This window comes from Leptodactylus fuscus, chromosome 1 (assembly GCF_031893055.1).
Source record: "Leptodactylus fuscus isolate aLepFus1 chromosome 1, aLepFus1.hap2, whole genome shotgun sequence".
Taxonomy (NCBI): domain Eukaryota; kingdom Metazoa; phylum Chordata; class Amphibia; order Anura; family Leptodactylidae; genus Leptodactylus; species Leptodactylus fuscus.
The window spans coordinates 285,153,818-285,177,059 of NC_134265.1; the positions used below are offsets into that span (position 1 = coordinate 285,153,818).

Genomic DNA, 23,242 nt, shown 5'->3' on the forward strand with positions numbered 1-23,242 from the left:
ATATTGTACATGCTATGGTCTCCGTGAGTGTAACATGTAACATCTCAGGTCTTCTCAGCTTTGTACTTGGGGAGTCATGCACTTCTAACAGTAAGGCTAGAGAATATGCGTATCCAGCTCCTGGTGACCCATTACGTAGTTGAGGAAAATATTTTGTCAAAAAAGTAAACCTAAGTATAAAGAAGACATACTCTCCCTACCTCATGGATTCACTGTAACTTGCAATCTGCAGCTTCTCTGGTGTCCTGCCAGTCTCTGCTGCTTGTTCCCTGTAAACAAACAGCTCAGGGGTGGTTCACACTTCTACCCAGTGTCCGGTTTGTGCATTCCGTCGGGCTTTCGTCTTCAGCCCCGGCGAAACTGGACAGGGGATGGTAACCCGGCGGTCAGTTTTAAAACCCATTCACTTGAATGGGTTTGTAAAAGGAAACACCCGTGTCCGCCTGCGGCCTGTCAGTAGGTAAACCATTTCTTGTTAGCTGGACACAGTCGGACATGCGGGACTTTGTGTCCGGCTAAAAAAAAAAAAAAAAAAAATGGTTTCCCCTTTGGACAGGCTGCAGGTGGACACGGGCGGTTACTTTTACAAACCCATTCAAGTGAATGGGTTTTAAAACGGACCCACCGGGTTTCCAGCCCCTGTCCATTTTCACCTGGGCTGAAGACTGAAACCTGACAGAATGCACAAACCGGACACCGGGCGCAAGTGTGAACCGCCCCTCAGCCTGTCACTGACTATGTATCATTTCTTGTGTGCCAAGAGGGGCCAGCAAGTCATGCAGAAGTAGCGGGGGATCCGTGATGTAAGTATTGCTGCTATTAAACTAACCTTCTGGATAAGCTTAGTTTAATACTGTAATACTAATTGTAACAGTCATGTCTGGAGGGTTGTATCTATATCACACAGGTTGATTCAGGTGACTCTAACCTAACTGTGTTTTCCTCTTATGAATGCGGAGATATTGTTGGCTTTTTCAATATGTAAATAAGATTCCTTGAAGCAACAAGGGCATCGCCATTGCAATGAAGAGGTAAACTGTAATGCCCTTGTTGCTCCAAAGAGCTTGTTAGCGGGATGATGTGCTGGGCTCTGATGATAGACTCCCTTTAAGCTATGCCCTTTGTCCTCAAAGCTATACCTCTTATCTAGCAGGGTACATAAAGATTCCAATTCTGGCTTAATACGATTAGTACATCTGCCCTACTTTGTGCAGTCTACTCATTTAGGCATCTATTACACCTGCCAAGCTAAAAATGTATATAAATGCTCATGTAATAACAATTTCCATAATGACAATGTACATAAACTTTAATGTAACTGAATACTTTCATATTTTCCTTTAATAAGTATATACTGTTGATATCTACAGTGCCCATACTTTGGCAGATTACATATTCATTGTCACTTTGTTTTTGTTTTTTTTTATGTAATTTTGGCCCATTATTAGCATCCTGAAGTGACCTTGATCATTTTTAACTGTCCTCTGAGTTGCTCATGCTTTAATTTCTTTGAAAATTGTGCTTTGTTCTATATCCCTCAGACTTGTGCAGAATTAATCTTAAAGGGATTCTATCATTAGAAAATCACCTTTTGAACTAATGGCACCTTGTAATAGCCTTTAAAAAAGCTATTCTACTCCCATCTTCTGTTCTCCTCTTTTCCCTGCCATTTTTGTAAAAATCCATTTATTGTGATATGCAAATTACACTCACAGAGCACAGGAAACGTTCCCCCTGTGCTCCAAGCACCCCCGCGTCATAACCTCTGCTACCCCTTATTTAATTCTGTTCATGCCCTTCTTTATGTTCTCTTGATCTTCTGTCTTGCGTAGGCATCAGACACTGTGCTATCCACTGACTGCGTATGCTCTGCTACACGAGCATGTAACAGACCCTTCCGCAAAATGGCGGCAGAGCATGCGCAGTTGGCATATAGCGGAGCAATGTCTATTAGTTTAATGGCCATTATTTCAAAAGTTGATTTTGTAATGATAACCTCCCTTTAAGTATGTTGTATGAATGACTGGAGTGCATTCAGTAGTAATGAATAATGTGGGACGGGTTTTGTGACAGGATTGAATATGATGCCTACCGCACAGATTTGGAGGAGCTAAATCTGGGACCACGGGATGCCACGACTATGCCGAAGATTGAGCAATCGCAGCAGATGTTTCAGATGCACAAAGAAAAGTATGACAAGATGAGAGGTGATGTCTCCGTCAAGCTGAAGTTCCTTGAGGAGAACAAGGTAAGAAAAAACAGCACAATAATGTGGTGAGATATGAAGATGATGTAGGGCTGGGCAATTAATCGAAAATTAGCCAAAATCGAAAGTCAGCACAATCAATGCAAATTTGATATCAGTTATATCTAGAGATGAGCGAACACTATTCGGAACAGCCATTCTGAATAGCACACTCCCATAGAAATGAATGGAAGCGGCCGGCACGCAGACTTTGCTGGTGGCCGGTCGCTTAACCCCCCACGTGACGGCTACGTCCATTCATTTCTATGGGAGTGTGCTATTCGAAACGGGAGTTTCGAATAGTGTTCGCTCATCTCTAGTTATATCCATTATTTTGCATCCATTTCATCCTGCTATTGGATAAAGGATATGTCACTAACTGTGCGCTATCCAATCAGGATTGTTGATATGTGAATAACCAAAATTTAGTGACATATAAATAGGGGGGTGTTGTACAAAGGGGCATGTCCTAAAATGATTATTCATTCATCATAATCCAGGTAAAATATTAAATTAATCATGGTTTTGACTGGGTTCATAATTGCCCAGCCCTAAGAAGATAACAGGTTTTTATCATGTTAGTCATTTCACACAGCACTTTTACCCAGCTGCCAGCATTTTCAAAAGAAGCAAACCCCAAACTGTGACTTTACAAGTATTGCAAAGGCACTACTAGTGGGAGTTGTAGTTTGCAGCAGCTGGAAAGTCTCACAGTTTGTAGAACAAGCCTCCAGTTAAAGGGATTCTACCACTAAAACACATTTTTTTCTAGTTAACACGTCGGAATAGCCTTTAGAAAGGCTATTCGTCTCCTACCTTTGGAAGTGCTCTCCGCCGCGCCGTTCGTTCAAAATACCGGTTTGTACCGGTATGCTAATTAGGTCTCTCGCCGTGATGGGGGCGTCCCCATCGCAGGAGCAGCGATGGGGGCGTCCCCATTGCAGCTCAAAAACCAACCGCAGCGCCGCCTCTATGGTCTTGGGTAACCTCCCCTTCCTTCTTCAGCGTCCTGTCGGACGCCTTGCAGTACGCTCTGTTCGGCGAAGATTGCCGAACGTACTGCGCATACGCGAACTTGCGGTCCCAGCCATATTGCGGCCACCGCAATTTCGAGCATGCGCAATACGTTCGGCAATCTTCGCCGAACAGAGCGTACTGCGCAGGCGTCCGACAGGACGCTGAAGAAGGAAGGGGAGGTTACCCAAGACCATAGAGGCGGCGCTGCGGTTGGTTTTTGAGCTGCAATGGGGACGCCCCCATCGCTGCTCCTGCGATGGGGGACGCCCCCATCACTGCGAGAGACCTAATTAGCATACCGGTACAAACCGGTATTTTGAACGAACGGCGCGGCGGAGAGCACTTCCAAAGGTAGGAGACGAATAGCCTTTCTAAAGGCTATTCCGACGTGTTAACTAGAAAAAAATGTGTTTTAATGGTAGAATCCCTTTAAGGGAGTTTTCAAAGCAAACATAAAAGATGAATATTGGATTTGGTTTTTTTTTATCTTTTCACATGTGCATCTGCTTTAGGATCTATTCACATAAAAAAATTGACACTGATTTTGCACCAAATTCCATCCTGAATCTGGCAGAAAGTGGAGAGGATTTAGAGGTGGAAGTGTTTCGAAGCGCTTTCTAGTTTAGAAAATTAATTTCCAAAACTTTATAAAGTGGGTTCCTATCTCAAGAATGTAATCTCTTTATTGTATTTATGTTTTTATCTATTATTTTCTGTCCCTGGGGTTCTGAATTTTTTTCCCAGCTTTCCAGTACATTTTATAGAGTATTAAATGGTACCATTACAAGGGAAAATTTGTCCTGTAAACATTAAAGGGGTTGTCTGGGATAACCTAAAATCCCTACATTACTCTAAACACCGTCCCCCTTCTACATTCTAAATAACATTGAATATCAAAAATGTATAGTTACCCGTATCCAGGGGGCAGTCATGTGACTGCCCCAGGGACATAGTCTGATAATTAGTGATGATCTATTTCCCCATTTCCAGAAACGGATCGTCACTACTACACCCCCTTCATCCACTCAGCTCATACTCACCATCCATGGCTTCTTCGGGCAAGACTGCTCCTCCTCCTGCTATCTGTGCGGTGAGCGTTCTTCTTCATTGTGCGTGCCACCGCCTGTAATTCACCTCTACTGCGCTTCCATGTATGCACAGTAAAGATATCTTGTCTTGTCACCACTGCTGAGGAAGAGTATGGGAGCAGTACAGGAGGAGGAGGGGTTGTCTCGCCGGAAGAATGGAGGGGTAAGTATATGTTGAGTAGGTAGGAAAGGGTGGGATAGATAGAGAGACAGGGAGGGGAGTGAGAAAGGAAAGAGGGTTAGTGAGGAAGTTAGCAAGAAGCTGATGCATGTAAACAAAATCAGAGATACCAGCAGCCCCCAGAGACACCCAGAAATCACTCAAAACACAGATACAGGTATATGGGTGCGTTTTTCAATAAAACATTTTTTGCCCGGAAAACCCCTTTAAGCTCTCATATAACTCTGTGTACATAAAAATAAAAACAAAAATGTTTGGTAGGGAAGAAGTTAAAAATGCTGGCGGCAGGAAGGGGTTAAATGGATCATGCATTTATTTCTGTGAGCACTGTATAATGTGTTATTTCACCCGCAGTGGCACAGAAGTAAGAATTCAGCACTTGCTGCCTGATGTCTCCACATATTGATGAAGACTGCTAGTCTCAGAAGTAGGGCACACCTTGTGATCAGCTATCATAGGAGCACTGTTCTAGTGTAAAAAAAAAAAAAAAAAAATTCATTACTGGATATTGGATGATAAAAATAAATGTGAAATAATGCAAATAATTGCAACATTAGGATCAATTTACATATTGTTTCAAAATGAATGTTGTTGACACACACCTTAGACTTGGCACACCTTCTCTGTCTGTGGTGAGCTTGTTTTCTGGGCACCTGTGTAACTTTGCAACATTAGACTTCTAATATGTTTTAATAAGTTACCTGTGATCCCTCCTTCAGAAATTCTTGCCTTCAGAGCTGCACAGCCGGTCGCAGACGGGCTACCTACTTACATCAGAATTTCCATTCATTATTCAGTTCCCAAACCTGATGAACACCCAAGAAGTATGTTACTAAAGCAGAATAGATTGTAAGCCTTTGTGGGCAGGGCCCTGAATCCCACTGTACCAGTTGTTCACAAGTACACTAATAATATGTAAAGCCTCAAATATACATCCCCATGGAACTATGGGTGCTCTATAAATAATAGAAGAATGGTAGAGCATGTTCTTATGTGCTGCTCTAATAGATCTGTCTCTGAAGACAACAATTTCTAACTCTTATGTGGTAACGCCACACAGCTCTTTCCAAAAAGCTGGTTGACCCTGTAGAGTAAAACATGGCAGATTTTCCCCGTAATGGTACATACGTTTTGAACCATTATACTGTGTGTGCAATAGTACATGTATGTTAGTGCCCATACAGCTCTCTCACCTACATTATGTTGTCAGGCATTTGACAATATATATATTGCAGTAGATACCAGCTGTTCCACACATACATATCTACTGTTGAAGAAATCCACAGTACAGCCTTGTTACTTATTTACCCTGTTTCCCCGAAAATAAGACACCCTCCCCCTTCACCTTCTGGATCACATACAACCGGCAGTCATCCCGGCACTCCGCTAATTGTTCCCCGCTTTGTTTGCCAATTGTTCCCCGCTCCAGCCGCTGCATAAAACATCCCCCGAATATAAGAAAGGTCATATATTTCGTTAGATAATTAATTATAAGAACATGTCTTATTTTCAGGGAAACAGGGTATATACATATACCCTCTCGTTTATGTAGATTTGACTATATGTATTAAAGGGTACTTGAGTTTTCATCAAAAGTTGAAAAATGTAAGTATAGAAGGGTTACATTAAGGAATATAAGGTAGCTGTGTTTTAGGGCATGTTTGAAACTATGTATCTTTGGGAGTAATCTGATTGACCAAGGTAATGCATTCCAGAGAACTGATGCAACTCGAGAGAAGTTTTGGAGATGGAAGTGGAAGGTTTGGATTATGGAGGTGGTTAGTCTTGGATCACTGGTAAAATAGAAGACAAGGGAAGGCTTAGTAGACTGAGATGTGGAAGGATATAGAGTGATGCAGCATTGTGGGGAGGTTTGGGTGAGAGGGAGTTGTTTAAATTGTACCCTAAAGTGGATGGGCAACCAATGCAGTGACTGGCACAGACTAGACATTGGTGTAGCTATTGGACTGCAAGATGAGCTTCACTGTCGCATTCAGGATAGATAGCAGATGGGAGAGCTTAGTAGTAAGTGAATAAGTGGGAAGTGTAAACTAGATAATCATGGAGCAGAGTTTCTGTGGTAAGACAGAGATGTACAGATGTTTTTGAGGTATCCAAAATGGTCCAGAATTATCTGAGGGGTTTTCATGATGCTTCAGAGCTTTGGCTTCCTTTCACACTAGTGAAAGTGAAATATTAAAATTCTTTAGCATTAATGTTTCCCTCGTATTACTCAGGGGTAGGTGAGGTTAATTGGTTTGCTTTGCTTTGCTAGGAAACCAGTCACCGAGTTTGCCCATATCGGGTATTTTTTACTACAAAAGTAGCATTGAAACTGACGGAACAAAACCCCCTGTATGTCAGTATGAGCCGAGCCTAAGGTATGATCACATGTTATGAATTGTCCTAGGCAAAGCCACTTTTTTTCTTAATACATTAAAAGAGGTTCTAAAATATCCAATTTATAATGTGAGCAAATCTAGGTGCAGGATTCAGGCCTATACAATCCCCAGTCTGAGAGTATGGCCTGTGATTGTTTGCAGTCATCCTGTTAGCTGAAGGTTTTCTAGTTTTGTCAGACAGTATGCTTTACATAGATAGTGAATCTAACCCCTGGGAATGTATTATAGATTACATGTCTAATGCATTCTATGCTGGCTGCTTTATTCTTAACATGCAAATTATTATTTATTTTTAGAATGCCATTGATTCCATGGTGCTGTACATATTAATACCATGGTGCTTTACGTTTGGGGGTTTACATACAGTACACAACATACGCAAACAAATATAATACTAAGGGCTCGTTCACATCTGCGCCCCGGTCTCCGTTATGCAGGTTTCCGTATCCTGCCCGAAACGGAAACCTGCAGTCATTTTAAAACCCATTCATTTTAACGTTTTTTTTTTTAACCGGACACAGAGTCAGACATGCAGGACTTTGTGTCTAGTTTAAAAAAAAAAACTGCTTCGCCGCGGAGAGCACAAAACGCTCACCGGCACTCACGGCTGGACATAGTCTGACAGGTTTCTGTCTTCTGTCTGCAGAAGACGGAAACCTGAAAAAGGAAATCAAGCGCTTGTGTGAACCCAGCGTAACAGTGACCGACTGGCATAGTTAGGATAGAGGACGCTGCCCTCAAGGGCTTACAATCTATGAGGGAAGAGGGATAGAGACAGAAGGTGACGGAAGAGGCTGTACATTTGGTGATGGGGTGACAGTAGTGTTATTGGAGGTTCTAGGCCTTTCTGAATAGGTGAGTCTTCAGGGCCTTCTTGAAGCCTGTGATTGTGTGGGACAGTTAATGGTTTGTGTGCACTGTGGGAGTAGATGTGTGCATTATACTGTATATGGAGTAAAGGGGCTCTGGTACAAAGCATATTATTCCTTTGTCTTCAGGATACAGGGTAAATAACTGATTGTTGGGGATCTGACCGCCAAGAGCCTCATGATCCTGAGAACAGGGGGTGTTTTTACCCCCATTGTGAATTCAGCCTGAATGTGGCCAGGCTAGATATAGGCATGCCCATGGTGGTCAGGACGAATCGTCGTGTTCTGTACTTTTAACTACCTCTGGCACCCCCATCGAAGTGAGTAGGAGTATAGATGTGTCCCATCCATCAGGGACATACCTACATTCAGCCCGGCTGAGTTCACAACCAGGGTAAAATACCCCTGTTCTCAGGATTGGTGGGGTCTCAGACCTTTTCTGGTCAGCTATTTATCCTCTATCCAGTGCATGGATAGGTAGAAAACCCTTTAACAATCCTAGGCAGGCTTTTCTTTGAAAATCAGATATTGAAAGACAAAGCTTCATTCCATGTGACACATCAGTGGTGAATGATCCAGTCATGTTCAGCACAAAGTGGAAGTTTTTTTTTCTAAAGATCAGTGCGTTTTGTCTAAAGATCAGTGCCCTGCCGAAATGAGAATACGGCTGAGATCTAATGCGAGAACATGAAAGGAGCTGGTCCTACCTGTGTAATGGAGCATAGGCTTTTTTTCCGAATTACTAGTTTTAGACAAAGCCTCATTTATACAGGAATGGTTATTACCCCATAACCATTAGTTCTGCACAGCAGTCTTATACATTACTTCTTGACCTGTCAAATGTCACTAAGGTGGTTGTGGTATTGCCATCAGATCCTTCTAACAAGCCCTTTTCCTAACAGCATATTTACACAAATCACTCAGTTCACAGTGGTAGTGTGAATAAGGGCGATGGATGAAATAAGTTTTCATTATCTGATGCATATTTATTTTAGTGGAGAGTTGGGAATGGACACTGCCATACACAAATGCCAGTGAGTTTTCCCCCCACAGGAAAAAAGGATTATGTAAGATAAAATCCAGTTAGTTGCCCCATACACATAAATGTAGTCTGATCCAGTGGGTTCAGCTGACTTTTCTCTAATGTGACTGGTCACACAGTGGCCATGTGAAAACTGCCTGTGTACATTACAGCTGTAATAATTTATGGATAAAGGTAAGGAGAACAGGTAATTTTAGTCATGTGAGAGAGACTTCAGTGTCGTCCGTTATCCGTTGTATGCAGTTTGGGCTGGGGCTACATACTAAGCTTTTAGCAGGTACATGTGAATTTCACTCAACCATCTGCTATGGAGTCATCTCCACCTGCTTAGCTTCTTTGAGAACTACTGAAATATGGAGGGAAACCTAAAGCATTAATATCCTGTGGAAAATTATTGGGATGTATTGATGAAGAGAATGTTAGGGCCACGCATCTGTAGGTCACTGTGCCCCTCTCCCTCCCCCCATAAATAGACAGGAGGCTGCCATGTTGTAATTTATGACTACATCTCACATGGTGTCTACTAAGGTTCCTAGCAACCTTCTTACACTATCTTAGATTTACTTAGACTGAATACACATATGTATTTACTATTTAGCATAAATTCATGTCCACAATTTCACAATTTTATTAGGGTTATATTGCTCGCCTATTTCACTGGGGGACACAGCACCTTGGGTATAGACTTGGTCACTAGGAGGCGGACTCTAGGAAACTAAGGCAGTTGGCTCTGCCCACACAGGCTGTACCCTCTCACTGGTAGTACGCTCAGGGGTTGTCAGTGTATATGCTACATTAGTCTATTACAGAGCGCCCCGCAGTCACCCAGTCCCCTGTTGGTCTGCATCGGCGGTTGGAGATTCCAGTGACCGCACTTTTAGGTGCGAGGTATCACCGAGGGGGTGAGTCTGTGGCACTTAAGACGCCGGACCTGTAAATATTAAAAGGGTAGAGTTAAGTATACTTTCCTTCCCCCCACCCCCTTTCTCTGTCTCTTCCCCCGGGTCCCTGGGGTCATTGCAGTGGGGGGAGTGGAGGTTTTTCTGTCCTAGCTCTCCCTGGGTCCCCTTGCTTTTCTTCCCCCTGAGGGGTCAGCAAATGGGTCCAGGCCAGCGTTTCTGGCGGCCGGGGCCGAGAAGGCTCCATAGGCGGCCGCACTAGGCCCTGACGCGCCCCGGCTTTTCCTAGCCGCGCAGCTGGCACTTCGCCGGCATGTAGGGCGCTGTTTTCTGCTGCGTCCGGTCTCCCCTGGCGTGACCAGCACCACGCGGTGGACGCGGCCTCTACATGAGGCCATGGCTTTCCCGGCGTGTAGGCCGTGCTGGTTCCCGTGGCCTCCCTGGGCTTCCGGTAGTGCTTCCGGGGCTGAGGCGCGGTCGGGGACCTTGCGACGGCTGAGTCGTAGGCTTCATTAGGCCCCACCTCGTCCCTGAACTTTCCTAAGTCCTGGGGCCGCCCTGCATTCCCATTGGATGGTGGGGCCGTCCTGGGCGAGTCATCTCCACATTTTTTTGGTGGGAATCTGGAGGGGAAGGCCTTATTTAAAGGGACTTCCGGTCTGAGGCCTGTACTTCTCTTGCAGCCTCAGTGGATCCTCTGGCAGCTTGTCCACAGCAGTGGGTTACAGTCTCCTTCCCGTAGTCCGGGAGGCTACCCCTTGGGGTTGTTTTCTGTGCCATGTCTTCTCATGAGGAGACTCCCCAGGTCTCTGCACCCCCCCCGCTGTTGTCACGTTTTATGCGTACTCCAGCTGTAAACAAAAGTTTCCTTGCGGACAGTCTGTTTCTATCTGTTCGCTCTGCAGCTCCGCTCAGCCCTCCCCAGGAACCTTCTGGCCCTTCTCCTTTCCCGGATTGGGAGGATTCCCTGTCCCAGGCTATAGGTAACTTGGCCAGATTCAATCAGTCTATGGCGGTATCTGCAGAGGAGGTCTCCGTGTACCATCCGGTTCTGCATGTGAGTCCTGGGCCTGATGGTCTCTTCCTTCAAAGCCGTCCCCTTTGCCCAGTTCCACTCAAGGCCTCTTCAGCTGGCGATTCTGGCACTTTGGGACCGGTGCCAGTTCAGCCTGGACCACCGAATCCTTCTATCTCCTCAGGTCCGTCTTGGACTTCGTTGGTGGCTCTCCTCCCTGCGGTTTGTCCTGGGTAGGTCGTTTCTTCCCATCCACTGGCAGGTTGTCACCACCGATGCCAGCCTCTCCGGCTGGGGGGCAGTGTTTGAGGGCCGGTGGTCTCTGGAGGAAACCTCGCTCCAGATCAATCTGTTGGAATTGAGGGCCATCTTTCGGGCCCTGTGTCATTGGACCCCCTCCTCCAGGGCAGGCCGGTCCACATTCAGTCAGACAATTCCATGGCCGTTGCTTATCTAAACCATCAGGGCAAGACCAGGAGCCAGGCAGCTTTTCTGGAAGCCTCCCATTCTCTGAGGTGGGCAGAGCTTCATGTTCCCGCTCTCTCAGCGGTCCACATTCCGGGAGTGGACAATTGGGCCACGGACTTCCTCAGCCGGGAAAGTCTCGATCCAGGCGAATGGTCCCTCCATCAGGAGAGCTTTCGCCAGCTATGCGCCAGGTGGGGCTGTCCGAAGGTCGACCTCTTTGCCTCCCAGCTAAACCACAAGGTTCCCCAATACGTGGCCAGATCCAGGGATCCCCAGGCGATCGCGGCCGACGCTCTTGTGATTCCCTGGTTAGAGTTTCAGCTCCTGTATCTGTTTCCCCCCTCCCTCTTCCTCTCCTCCCTCAGGCTCTCAAGAAGCTCAAGGTCGATGGAGTCCCTGCAATTCTGGTGGCTCCAGACTGGTCTCGACGAGCATGGTACACAGACCTCAAGGCTCTGGTAGCAGACTCTCTCTGGCCTCTTCCTTTACAAAGGGATCTGCTCTCTCAATGGTTTTTCTGAGCCAGTTATTCAGACTATGCTCAGGGCCAGGAAACCTCAATTAGCAAAGATATACTATCGCACCTGGAAGTCTTTTGTCCGTTGGTGTGAAACAGAAGATTGTCATCCTCTTGTTTTTTATTTGCCTAAGGTCCTGGCGTTTCTTCAGTCCGGGCTAGATCAGGGTCTTGGTCTCTCTACCCTGAGGGGTTAGATCTCGGCGCTTTCCATTCTTTTTCAGAAGTCTCTGGTTTTTCTGCCTCAATTAAAGACTTTTCTTCAGGGGCTGGCTCATTGTGTCCCTCCTTACTGGCCTCCGATTGATCCTTGGGATCTCAACCTTGTTCTTGAAGTTCTACAGGCTCCCCCTTTTGAGCCTCTGAGGGAGATCTCTCTTCGCCTTCTTTCTTGGAAGGTGGAGTTTTTGGTTGCAATCTCTTCTATTCGCAGGGTTTCTGAGCTGGCGGCATTGTCACGCCTGTCCACCTTTTTAGTTATGCACAAGGTTGTGCTTTGTCCTCCTCCATCCTTTCTTCCCAAGGTGGTGTCCTCTTTTCATATCAATGAGGATATTGTCTTGCCGTCCTTTTGTCTGGAGCCGAAGCATCCTCGTGAGCGCTTCCTCCATTGCCTGGATGTTGTCTGGGCAGTCAGGATCTACTTAGCTCTTACAGAGCCATTTCGGCGCTGTGATGCCCTTTTTGTTCTTCCAGAAGGCTCTAGGAAGGGCTTGCCTGCTTCCAAGGTGTCCATTTCTAGATGGATTCGGTCTGTCATCAATGAAGCCTATCGGCTTAAGGGTAGGGTCCTGCCTTTCCGTGTGACGGCTCACTCTACTAGGGCTGTCAGTGCCTCCTGGGTTGTTCGGCATCAGGCTTCCGTTTCCCAGGTTTGAAAGGCTGCCACCTGGGCTTTGGTTCACAACTTCATTAAATTTTATCATATCCAGTCTGTGTCTTCCGCCGATGCCAGTTTGGGTCAAAAGGTTCTGCAGGCAGCAGTGTGCTGAGTTTTCACAAGGTTGTCTTTTTTTTTTTTTTCTCTCCCTCTGAGACTGCTTTTGGACGTCCCAAGGTGCTGTGTCCCCCAGTGAAATAGGCGAGAAAAAGGGATTTTTGTGTACTCACCTGTAAAATCCTTTTGTTGTTGTTTCACTGGGGGACATGGGTCCCACCCATATTAAATTTTTTGCACAGGGTTGTGTTTTTTTTTTCTCCTTCAGGAGTTTAGGTTTTTGGTGGCTATTGGTTCCATGCATAATTTTTCTTTTGGGACTCTCTCCTAATGCTGTGGTAAAAAACTGCCTGAGCGTACTCCCAGTGAGAGGGTATAGCCTGTGTGGGCGGAGGCAACTGCCTTGGTTTCCTAGTGTCCAAGTCTGTACCCAAGGTGCTGTGTCCCCCAGTGAAACAACGAGAAAAGGATTTTATAGGTGAGCACACAAAAATCCATTTTTATCAATGACGTTTGGCTGTAAGGAACATAGGGGGATTAACTGTTTTATGTAATGGCAACCAATAATCATCTATCTATCTAAACTTCAGACGTTGTTTGCTGTGATGATTTCCACACAACCTTGTGTGTAGCCGATACATAAATTACACTTTATATCTTCAGATGAATTATAGATGTTCTATTTAAAGGGATTCTACCTTTAAAAAACTTTTTTTACTAGGTAACACGTCGGAATAGCCTTTAGAAAGGCTATTCGTCTCCTACCTTTGGAATTGATCTGTGCCGTTCGTTTGAAATACCAGTTTGTACCGGTATGCTAATTAGTTCTCTCGCAGCAATGGGGGCGGGCCCCAGCGCAGGAAATGCGATGGGGGCGGGCCCCAGCGCAGGAAATGCGCGATGGGGGCGGGCCCCCGCGCAGGAAATGCGCGATGGGGGCGGGCCCCCGCGCAGGAAATGCGCGATGGGGGCGGGCCCCCGCGCAGGAAATGCGCGATGGGGGCGGGCCCCCGCGCAGGAAATGCGCGATGGGGGCGGGCCCCCGCGCAGGAAATGCGCGATGGGGGCGGGCCCCCGCGCAGGAAATGCGCGATGGGGGCGGGCCCCCGCGCAGGAAATGCGCGATGGGGGCGGGCCCCCGCGCAGGAAATGCGCGATGGGGGCGGGCCCCCGCGCAGGAAATGCGCGATGGGGGCGGGCCCCCGCGCAGGAAATGCGCGATGGGGGCGGGCCCCCGCGCAGGAAATGCGCGATGGGGGCGGGCCCCCGCGCAGGAAATGCGCGATGGGGGCGGGCCCCCGCGCAGGAAATGCGCGATGGGGGCGTCCCCATGCGCAGGAAATGCGCGATGGGGGCGTCCCCATTGCTGCTCGAAAACCAACTCCAGTGCTGCCTCTATCTTCTTCTGCATCCTACCCTTCCTTCTTCGGCATGCGCAGTACGTTCGGCGAAGTTCGCCAAACAGAGCGTACTGTGCAGGCGTCTGACGTCAAGCCAAAGAAGGAAGGGGAGGATGCAGAAGAAGATAGAGGCGGCGCTGGAGTCGGTTTTCAAGCAGCAATGGGGACGCCCCCATCGCATTTTCTGTGCTGGGGGATGCCCCCATCGCTGTGAGAGAACTAATTAGCATACCAGTACAAACCGGTATTTCGAACAAACGGTGCGGCGGAGAGCACTTCCAAAGGTAGGAGACGAATAGCCTTTCTAAAGGCTATTCTGACGTGTTACCTAGAAAAAAAAGGTTTTTTTAATGGTAGAATCCCTTTAACTGGATGTCCATCTTAGAAGATGACAAAAGCCATTGAATGAGTTGTACTTAGTGTTGTTAATGTGTTATGAGTTATTTTAATCTTTGCTACATATGTACACTGACCGGCCACTTTATTAGGTACACCTGTCCAACTGCTCGTTAACACTTAATTTCTAATCAGCCAATCACATGGCGGCAACTCAGTGCATTTAGGCATGTAGACATGGTCAAGACAATCTCCTGCAGTTCAAACCGAGCATCAGTATGGGGAAGAAAGGTGATTTGAGTGCCTTTGAACGTGGCATGGTTGTTGGTGCCAGAAGGGCTGGTCTGAGTATTTCAGAAACTGCTGATCTACTGGGATTTTCACGCACAACCATCTCTAGGGTTTACAGAGAATGGTCCGAAAAAGAAAAAACATCCAGTGAGCGGCAGTTCTGTGGGCGGAAATGCGTTGTTGATGCCAGAGGTCAGAGGAGAATGGCCAGACTGGTTCGAGCTGATAGAAAGGCAACAGTGACTCAAATAGCCACCCGTTACAACCAAGGTAGCCAGAAGAGCATCTCTGAACGCACAGTATGTCGAACTTTGAGGCAGATGGGCTACAGCAGCAGAAGACCACACCGGGTGCCACTCCTTTCAGCTAAGAACAGGAAACTGAGGCTACAATTTGCACAAGCTCATCGAAATTGGACAATTGAAGATTGGAAAAACGTTGCCTGGTCTGATGAGTCTCGATTTCTGCTGCGACATTCGGATGGTAGGGTCAGAATTTGGCGTCAACAACATGAAAGCATGGATCCATCCTGCCTTGTATCAACGGTTCAGGCTGGTGGTGGTGGTGTCATGGTGTGGGGAATATTTTCTTGGCACTCTTTGGGCCCCTTGGTACCAATTGAGCATCGTTGCAACGCCAAAGCCTACCTGAGTATTTTTGCTGACCATGTCCATCCCTTTATGACCACAATGTACCCAACATCTGATGGCTACTTTAAGCAGGATAATGCGCCATGTCATAAAGCTGGAATCATCTCAGACTGGTTTCTTGAACATGACAATGAGTTCACTGTACTCCAATGGCCTCCACAGTACCCAGATCTCAATCCAATAGAGCATCTTTGGGATGTGGTGGAACGGGAGATTTGCATCATGGATGTGCAGCCGACAAATCTGCGGCAACTGTGTGATGCCATCATGTCAATATGGACCAAAATCTCTGAGGAATGCTTCCAGCACCTTGTTGAATCTATGCCACGAAGATTTGAGGCAGTTCTGAAGGCAAAAGGGGTCCAAGCCGTTACTAGCATGGTGTACCTAATAAAGTGGCCGGTGAGAGTATATTTGTATATTGTAGAGTAGGCTTGGTTGTTTGTGTTTTATTAAGCAGCATGTAGTACTGTAGGCGTGGGATTTGTTTAGAGCAGGGGTCCTCAAACTACGGCCCGCATGCCATAGCTTGTATCTCTCACTAACGGGGAATCCGATTCCCCGATAGTTAGTGGATCGCTGCACATACAATTGAAAGCTCAACCGCAGCCTACACTGACTGCAGAGAGTGATCTCTATCCCGATGCAAGCGCGATGATGTCACCGCGCTTGCAGTCTGAAGGAGAAGGAAGCTCTTCATGGGTAAGTATAATAGAGTAAGTGTGTGATTGTATGTGTTTGTGTGTGTTTGTTGTACTGAGGAGCATATAATACAGTGAGGTGGGGGGGTGTAATGAGGAGCATGTAATACAGTGGGGGGTGTACTGAGGAGCATATAATACAGTGGGGGGTGTACTGAGGAGCATATAATACAGTTGGGGGGCGTAATGAGGAGCATACAATACAGTGGGGGGGCGTAATGAGGAGCATATAATACAGTGGGGGGGCGTAATGAGGAGCATATAATACAGTGGGGGGCGTAATGAGGAGCATATAATACAGTGGGGGGCGTAATGAGGAGCATATAATACAGTGGGGGGGGCGTAATGAGGAGCATATAATACAGTGGGGGGGCGTAATGAGGAGCATATAATACAGTGGGGTGGGGCGTGTACTGAGGAGCATATAATACAGTGGGGGGTGTACTAAGGAACATATACAGTGGGTGGGTACTGAGGAACATTTAATACACTGGGGGGGTTTACTGAGGAACATATAATACAGTGGGGGGCGTAATAAAAAGTATATAATACAGTAGGGCAGCACGGTGGCCCAGTGGTTAGCACTGTAGCCTTGCAGCGCTGGAGTCCTAGGTTCAAATCCTGCCAAGGACAACATCTGCAAGGAGTTTGTATGTTCTCCCCGTGTTTGCGTGGGTTTCCTCCAGGTACTCCGGTTTCCTCCCACACACCAGACATACTGATAGGGAATGTAGATTGTGAGCCCTATATGGGACAGTGACTGACAATATCTGTAAAGCGCTGCGGAATATGATGGCACTATATAAGTAAGCATAATAAATAAATAATAGTGTGGGGGGGCGTACTGAGGAGCATATAATACAGTGGGGGGCGTACTGAGGAGCATATGATACAGTGGGGTGGGGGCGTAATGAGGAGCATATACAGTAGGGTGTGGGATCGTACTGAGGAGCATATAATACAGTGGGGTGGGGTGGCGTACTGAGGAGCATATAATACTGTGGGGGGCGCTACTGTGGAGTATATAATCTTAAATTTATTTTTAAACTATATTTCGGCCCTCTATTGGTTTGAGGGAACTGGCCCCCTGTTTGAAAAGTTTGAGGACTGAGCACTCTAAGGGTATGTTCACACAGTGGAAAATGGATTCTGCGTATGAACATGCCACTTGGCTAGCCACAACTGAATGCCAATGCAGTGCACTCGCATCCCGTCATGGTATTCTGTTCCGGATTAGACCCGAATTAATGGACTTAATTGGGAGGGAGACTCGCGCTGCCGCTGAGTCAGCCGCAGAATCTGCAGGAAGAAGGGACATGTTGCTTCTTTCTTCTGCTACTAGCTAGCGGAAAAAAGAAGCGAGCGGCTCCCATTGAAATCAATGGGAGCCGTTTTTTGGCAGCGGATTTTGAGGCAGATTATAAACTGTAGCAGTGAGTGTAGGTAATGCAGTACTGCCCCATTAAAGTCTGTGGGGCAGCGCTGCATTACCTACACTTACTGCTGCAGTTTATGGCAAGTGAGCAGGGCGGCTCTGTCTAGGTACCTGTGCTGCATATCTAATATTGATGACCTATCCTAAGGATAGGCAGTTGATCTTGGAAACCAGATAACCCCTTTTAACCAGTCGATTTTTGCAGTGATCTTCCCCCCCCCCCCCCCTCCTATAGTATGTGAATATTTGTTAAAACCTCATCTGTTTTGCTGCTACTGTAATACAGCAGGTTTCAGTCAATGATTGGTTTCTTACTGTTGAGTATATTGAGCCCTTAGAAGATATCCATGACACTTTGTTTTTAGCACATACTTTTCCTGTAGCTTTTGTTCTTTTTAATGTATTTTGTTACATATTTTAAGTGATTTAACAGTTTTATAAACTAACAGTATGGTCAGGAATTTTATCTATATTTTTTTTTCTTCTTCCCCAAGAATGAAATGTTTTTACTTTTCTCCCCCATTGCCAGCATATCAACGAAGAGACCTTCTAAATAGCTGGTAGTGAGGAGGTGACATCATGCTGCTTGCGTCTTACAAAGGACTGGGCACATATTGGGACAGAACAAAGCATTCTTCTGCTGCTTGATGGCTATTAGTGCCGGGGGAACTTTGCTGTTTGAGGCCACAGTGAACTTTCTGAGCAGCTTAGCAGTTAGCATGGTTGCCCTAAGCAGTCTAATTAAATTCTGGGAAAGTGTTGTTTGTCTTCTCTCTTTGCTAAAAGCTGATTATAGCAACTTATTACATATTATATTTAGACCTCAGAATAAATTCACTAATGGGAGACAAAGAACTTCAATATATTCTATGTAGAATAAAGCTTTTAATCCCACTGTACGTTATTGAGAAGGTCTCTTGTTTCTTAAGAAAAGATTTCTCTTCATCCACTTGTGAACGGATGTGAAAATTTTTTTTGCCATCTTTCTTTCAATTCTTCCTTATTTGCATTTTTCATTCTGGTAGTTATGAACATGAGAGATATAATATACACATATAGCACTATCCTTTGTTAGTGAGAGAATTTTATTAACAATGTACTGGAGAGAAAGGGGGAACTGCGGAGGTGACTGGCAGGATTTTCAGCAGGGTCCTAGACCTCCCTGGTAGAGCCAAGTTTGGTGCATGAAGAGTGTCATTGAATAGGCTATGTAGTAAGTGGACGGGGGTACATTCAAGGGGTTCTGCACATTTTAGGAAGTCAATGATGTCTTGTCAGTTGAACCTGCATATAGCAAGGGAGGTGATATTATGCAAAGTACAGCAAGTTCAGTGATGGGCCTATCAGAAGAAGGGCTCTGAAAGGTAAGTATAGTAATCGTCCAAGACTAGGAAATAGAAGAGTGAGGTATCTCTAAAACCCTGTAAATTTAAGTTGTGCAGTACTTCTATTAGATGCACATCTGAATTTGAAGTGCATGTGCATAGGAAGTGCATATTTTGTTATAATTCTGTAGAGGCTAGGACATGGAGGAAGTGATCCATATACAAAAACATCTAATGTCACGTGGAAAAGTATGCATAAAAGCAAGTTATCTGAAGTAGGTACTGTTGTAATTGTTCCAGATACAAATAACAGAAAAAACATCCACACCCAAATAATATAAAACTATATATCAATTTATTAATATCCTGAATAAAAGTACAGATACAGAGACACACAAAATAAATACATATAAGACATGAGAGAGTACATAAGTCAAAGTACCAGAGATACCCAGACAGTGTGTATAATGAAGCATGTAAGGGCCCCTTCACACGGAGTTTACGCTCAGTGTATTTTGTACATTTTATATGTGTAAAAATACACATGTAAAATGTAGTTAGCCACTGAACTCAATGTCTAACTACATTTTACATGTGTAAAATGAGTGGAGCGTATACAGAATACACGGAGCGTAAACTCCGTGTGAAGGGGCCCTAAAATTGAGTAGGCTGGTAGGCATGGACATATAGAGAACTTGGTCACATCAAGGTAAGTAAATACCATGTAAAATGTGAGTAAAATGAACACAATGCCAAATCCCAGCCTGCACTACATAGTAAGCACCAGCAGCTCTCTGTGCCTTCTACAATCACCAGTTGCACATACAGTTGGTTCTCTTCATAACTGTATCTGTTGTTGGGAAGGCTGGAGACCAGCAGTATGCTAAACGTTACATATGCCAAGGAGTAGTGATTGGCAGATCCTGGGTGGAGCAAAAAACAGGAGACTTTATTGAATGACTAGGTTTCACTTGCATTGTGCAGTATTTGGAATCTGTAGCTGATACGTTTTCTTAAATATTTGAGAACATATCTCTAACAAACAGACATGTGTGAAATAGGAGAAATGATGTAACCTGGGATTATTATGGTATAACAGATTACTAGTGTTAGTATTTTTATTAACAAAAAAAAAACAGTGTATTTATTTAATCCATGTTTCTTTTTTTCTCCTTCACTTCTAGGTTAAAGTTCTTCACAATCAGCTCGTCTTGTTCCACAACGCAATCGCTGCCTACTTTGCCGGAAACCAGAAGCAGCTTGAACAAACGTTGAAGCAATTCCATGTTAAATTGAAAACCCCCGGAGTGGACGCTCCATCCTGGCTGGAGGAGCAGTAGTTTCTCCAGGAAGAAGGCAATCTCTGATCAGGACCAATGCATTTAATTCGAGGAAAGGGACTGGGTTGAAACAATTATTGGAATGATTTCTATACAGACCAATGTCAATTTTTAATGCTCTATCAGGTTGTTAATGGTGAACAAGACTTTCTGTAAATGTCTATTCTGTATCTTTATTAGGAACACTTCTGTTTCTTCCTGTATGGGGACGGCAGGCTCTTTTTATTCTGGTTAAATAGAAATGTACTTTTGCACTGTAAGGTTATATTCACACAACCATGTCAGCCGTGGTGGCATTAACTATTTTCATACATGCATGGACTTTCAGTGGTAAAGTCAGGTCCATGATGTGTTGCAAAGTAGATCACGGACAGCACTCGACCGTGAACCTCAATAGTGTGAATATAGCCTTAAGCTGACAAGTACATACATAGATCTATGTCATGTGACCTTTACATTACATTGGAATACGCTCAGTCTCACCATTTACATGGGATTGCAACATGACTTTACCCAAAACAGTGTAATGGGATTATTTTGCAATTTGAAATGCTTTAAGAAAATTTCACTAAGGAAAGTACATAATATGAAAAAAAGCTAATTAATCACAAGTTGCTTGATCTTAACAAAGTGAGACTTGTATCTGCTACAGAAAGCCCCCGAGGAAATGTCTGTATGCAACCTGAGCCTTAAAAAAAGAAAGATGACCCAGTATCACAATTCTAAGGAGTGTTTTTCATGATTTGCACATCTCAAGTTTTTATATTTACATCTTTGAAACTCCTTCAGAAGAGGCACTTTAATAGAAAAGTTGTTTTTAAAGAGAATTGCTGTTTATATGTAAGCTGAACCTTTTAACCTATGTAGAGTCTTGCTAGTGTCACAGTTCAGGCTCCTTAGATTATTCTCTTTGAGCATACTTCTTTTCGGTGATGTAGATGAAAACCACTGTCTTCTCCAAATGTGTATGGGATATATTGTAATAATATCCGCATAATCCAGTGTGTACGTCCAGCCGATACCAACTCTAGCTGGGATAGTAACCTGACCCCTTGAACTCCTGCTGTGTAGTAGGGTATTCATTCATTCCTATGATAGTTTACATTGCTTGGAGATTTACAATATATTGTAAATCTGTTACAGGCCTCTCGAAATGGTTGATGGGCAGATCAGAAATATGTTGCCAGCATAAAATGTATGTCCATTCTCGGGCAGCCTGTTATATTATAAATGCATTTAGACCCCCCTATTGCTCCTCTTCTGACCTTCCACTGTAGATGTGACGGACAGACGCTAGTAGATAACATAACCACTCCATCCACCTCTATTACAAGCATGAGTACAGTCTATGAGGAGTGGTTCACACAATGATTTTTCTCATATTGTCATAGCAGAGAATTTATTTCAAGTGTTGGTAAATGTATCAGTGCACCTTTACAGAAGGAAGATTGTCATTGTTGTCTGTCTCTTGAAACAACTTTATAAAAAGTGCAACATCTGATCCTGCAGCTTTGAGTAAATGGACTGCACTGCATTTGCAGGAATTTTTTAATCTCATGCAATCCCTTTAAGCTTTGGTCCTAGGCAGTCATCTGGCCATTGCTGACTATCATTCATTGATCTTCCTGTCCAAAGCACTTTAAGCATTTAAAGGTTATGCATGAAAAGAAAATGAGGTCTGCTTTTATTTCAGAAAGTGTGCGCCGGGTCCGCAGATTGTAGCTTAGCCCCATTCACTTGCAGTACCAGACACAGCACACTGATAAGGGTGGTGCTGTTTCAGGAAAACAAACACTCCTCTACATCAGAAACAGAAAATACCATGTCCATCACATGTAGATACTTAAGTATGTCCAAAAATAACCAAGTGGATATCAAATTATTCAAACAATTGTCAACAGCTCCAAATAGAATAATTTGATATTTAAGTATGCCAGCAGATATCCTTTGGGGTTGACTCCATTTGAAGGAACTGAGTTTAGCCAATGTAATTATTTATGCCACACTACGCAATTCGGGTTACCTGGAGGATTTAGGAATAACTTCTACAAGTTTTGATTTTCAAGATGGGTCATTTTGCCCTTCACAGCCCCTCTCTCTTCAGTGACCTTGCAAGAATCATTTTAGCAAACTTGTATTGTTCCCTTAGCATTGCCCGATTGAGATATGCCTCAGCATCAAAGAAATCCGTGACATAAAGATCACACTTTAAGGTCATTGAATGTATGTTACCATATGTATAATAAAATCAGCGCTTGCTACAAAAAGTACTGTTGTGCAAGCAGACGGTTTACATGGAGAGACACTAAACCCATTCTTAAGGTAACTTCTCTTGGGGTAGGGGAGGGATCTATGTGCCTTAAGGCTCTAAATTGCACTCCACTATCACTCCATATATCAGCCCTTATGTTATCCAATATGTCTTGGACCTTGAACCAAATATATGTGCCTGTGCTGCAAGATGAAGATGTGTCAGGGTAAAATGGGGACATTTCCTTTAAAACCGTGCTGGCCTTAACTCGCAGTGATGTGCCTTTTACAAGACATGACCAGGTTGTTTCTCAACTGGACTTTTAGACTAGAACTTTTTCCAGTTCTTTTCCTTTTTCAGTATGGAACGGTCTATAAATGCACTATTAATGCTTGTTCCAGGCCCAGACTGCTATCCATTCATTGCAATACATGAAGAAGCTGGTCTCTCCGCTTCTCATTGGACTAAACTATTCTTCTTGTCAGGCAATGTGTTTTTTATCTTGTATGTTCCTCTTGGAGAAGCTGCATTCCTTTGTGTTTTATTTTGAGTATATCTTACACAAATTGACTTTATTTACAGTATTTACTCTATTAAATATATTGTGTGATTTGTGTATCATATGTTAAATAGTCCTGCATTAGTTCCAATGGTTATTACTAGTGTCTATTTACATCATGTATGTGATCTTTTCATTGTCTGATATATTTTCTATTCTTGAATACTATTCTTGTAATATTAGATTACTTTCAACTCAATTGGACTCAGTGTCATATTTACGCAACTCCTCTGTATTTTCTGGGTAAACTTGCTTGATGGACCCATCAGTGTCA

The 23,242-nt window shown here is 44.5% G+C and overlaps 1 protein-coding gene across 3 annotated transcripts in view; it reads left to right on the forward strand.

The window, feature by feature from the left end:
• Positions 1-23,242, forward strand: part of ARFIP1 (ARF interacting protein 1) — an 80,860-nt gene extending 57,618 nt beyond the window's left edge. For all 3 annotated transcript variants that reach the window (XM_075257663.1, XM_075257679.1, XM_075257671.1), the window contains 2 exons: positions 2,074-2,248; positions 20,003-23,242. In XM_075257663.1, the coding sequence (XP_075113764.1) occupies positions 2,074-2,248; positions 20,003-20,158 (331 nt within the window). In that variant the 3' untranslated portion in view covers positions 20,159-23,242. The remainder of the gene's footprint in view (positions 1-2,073; positions 2,249-20,002) is intronic.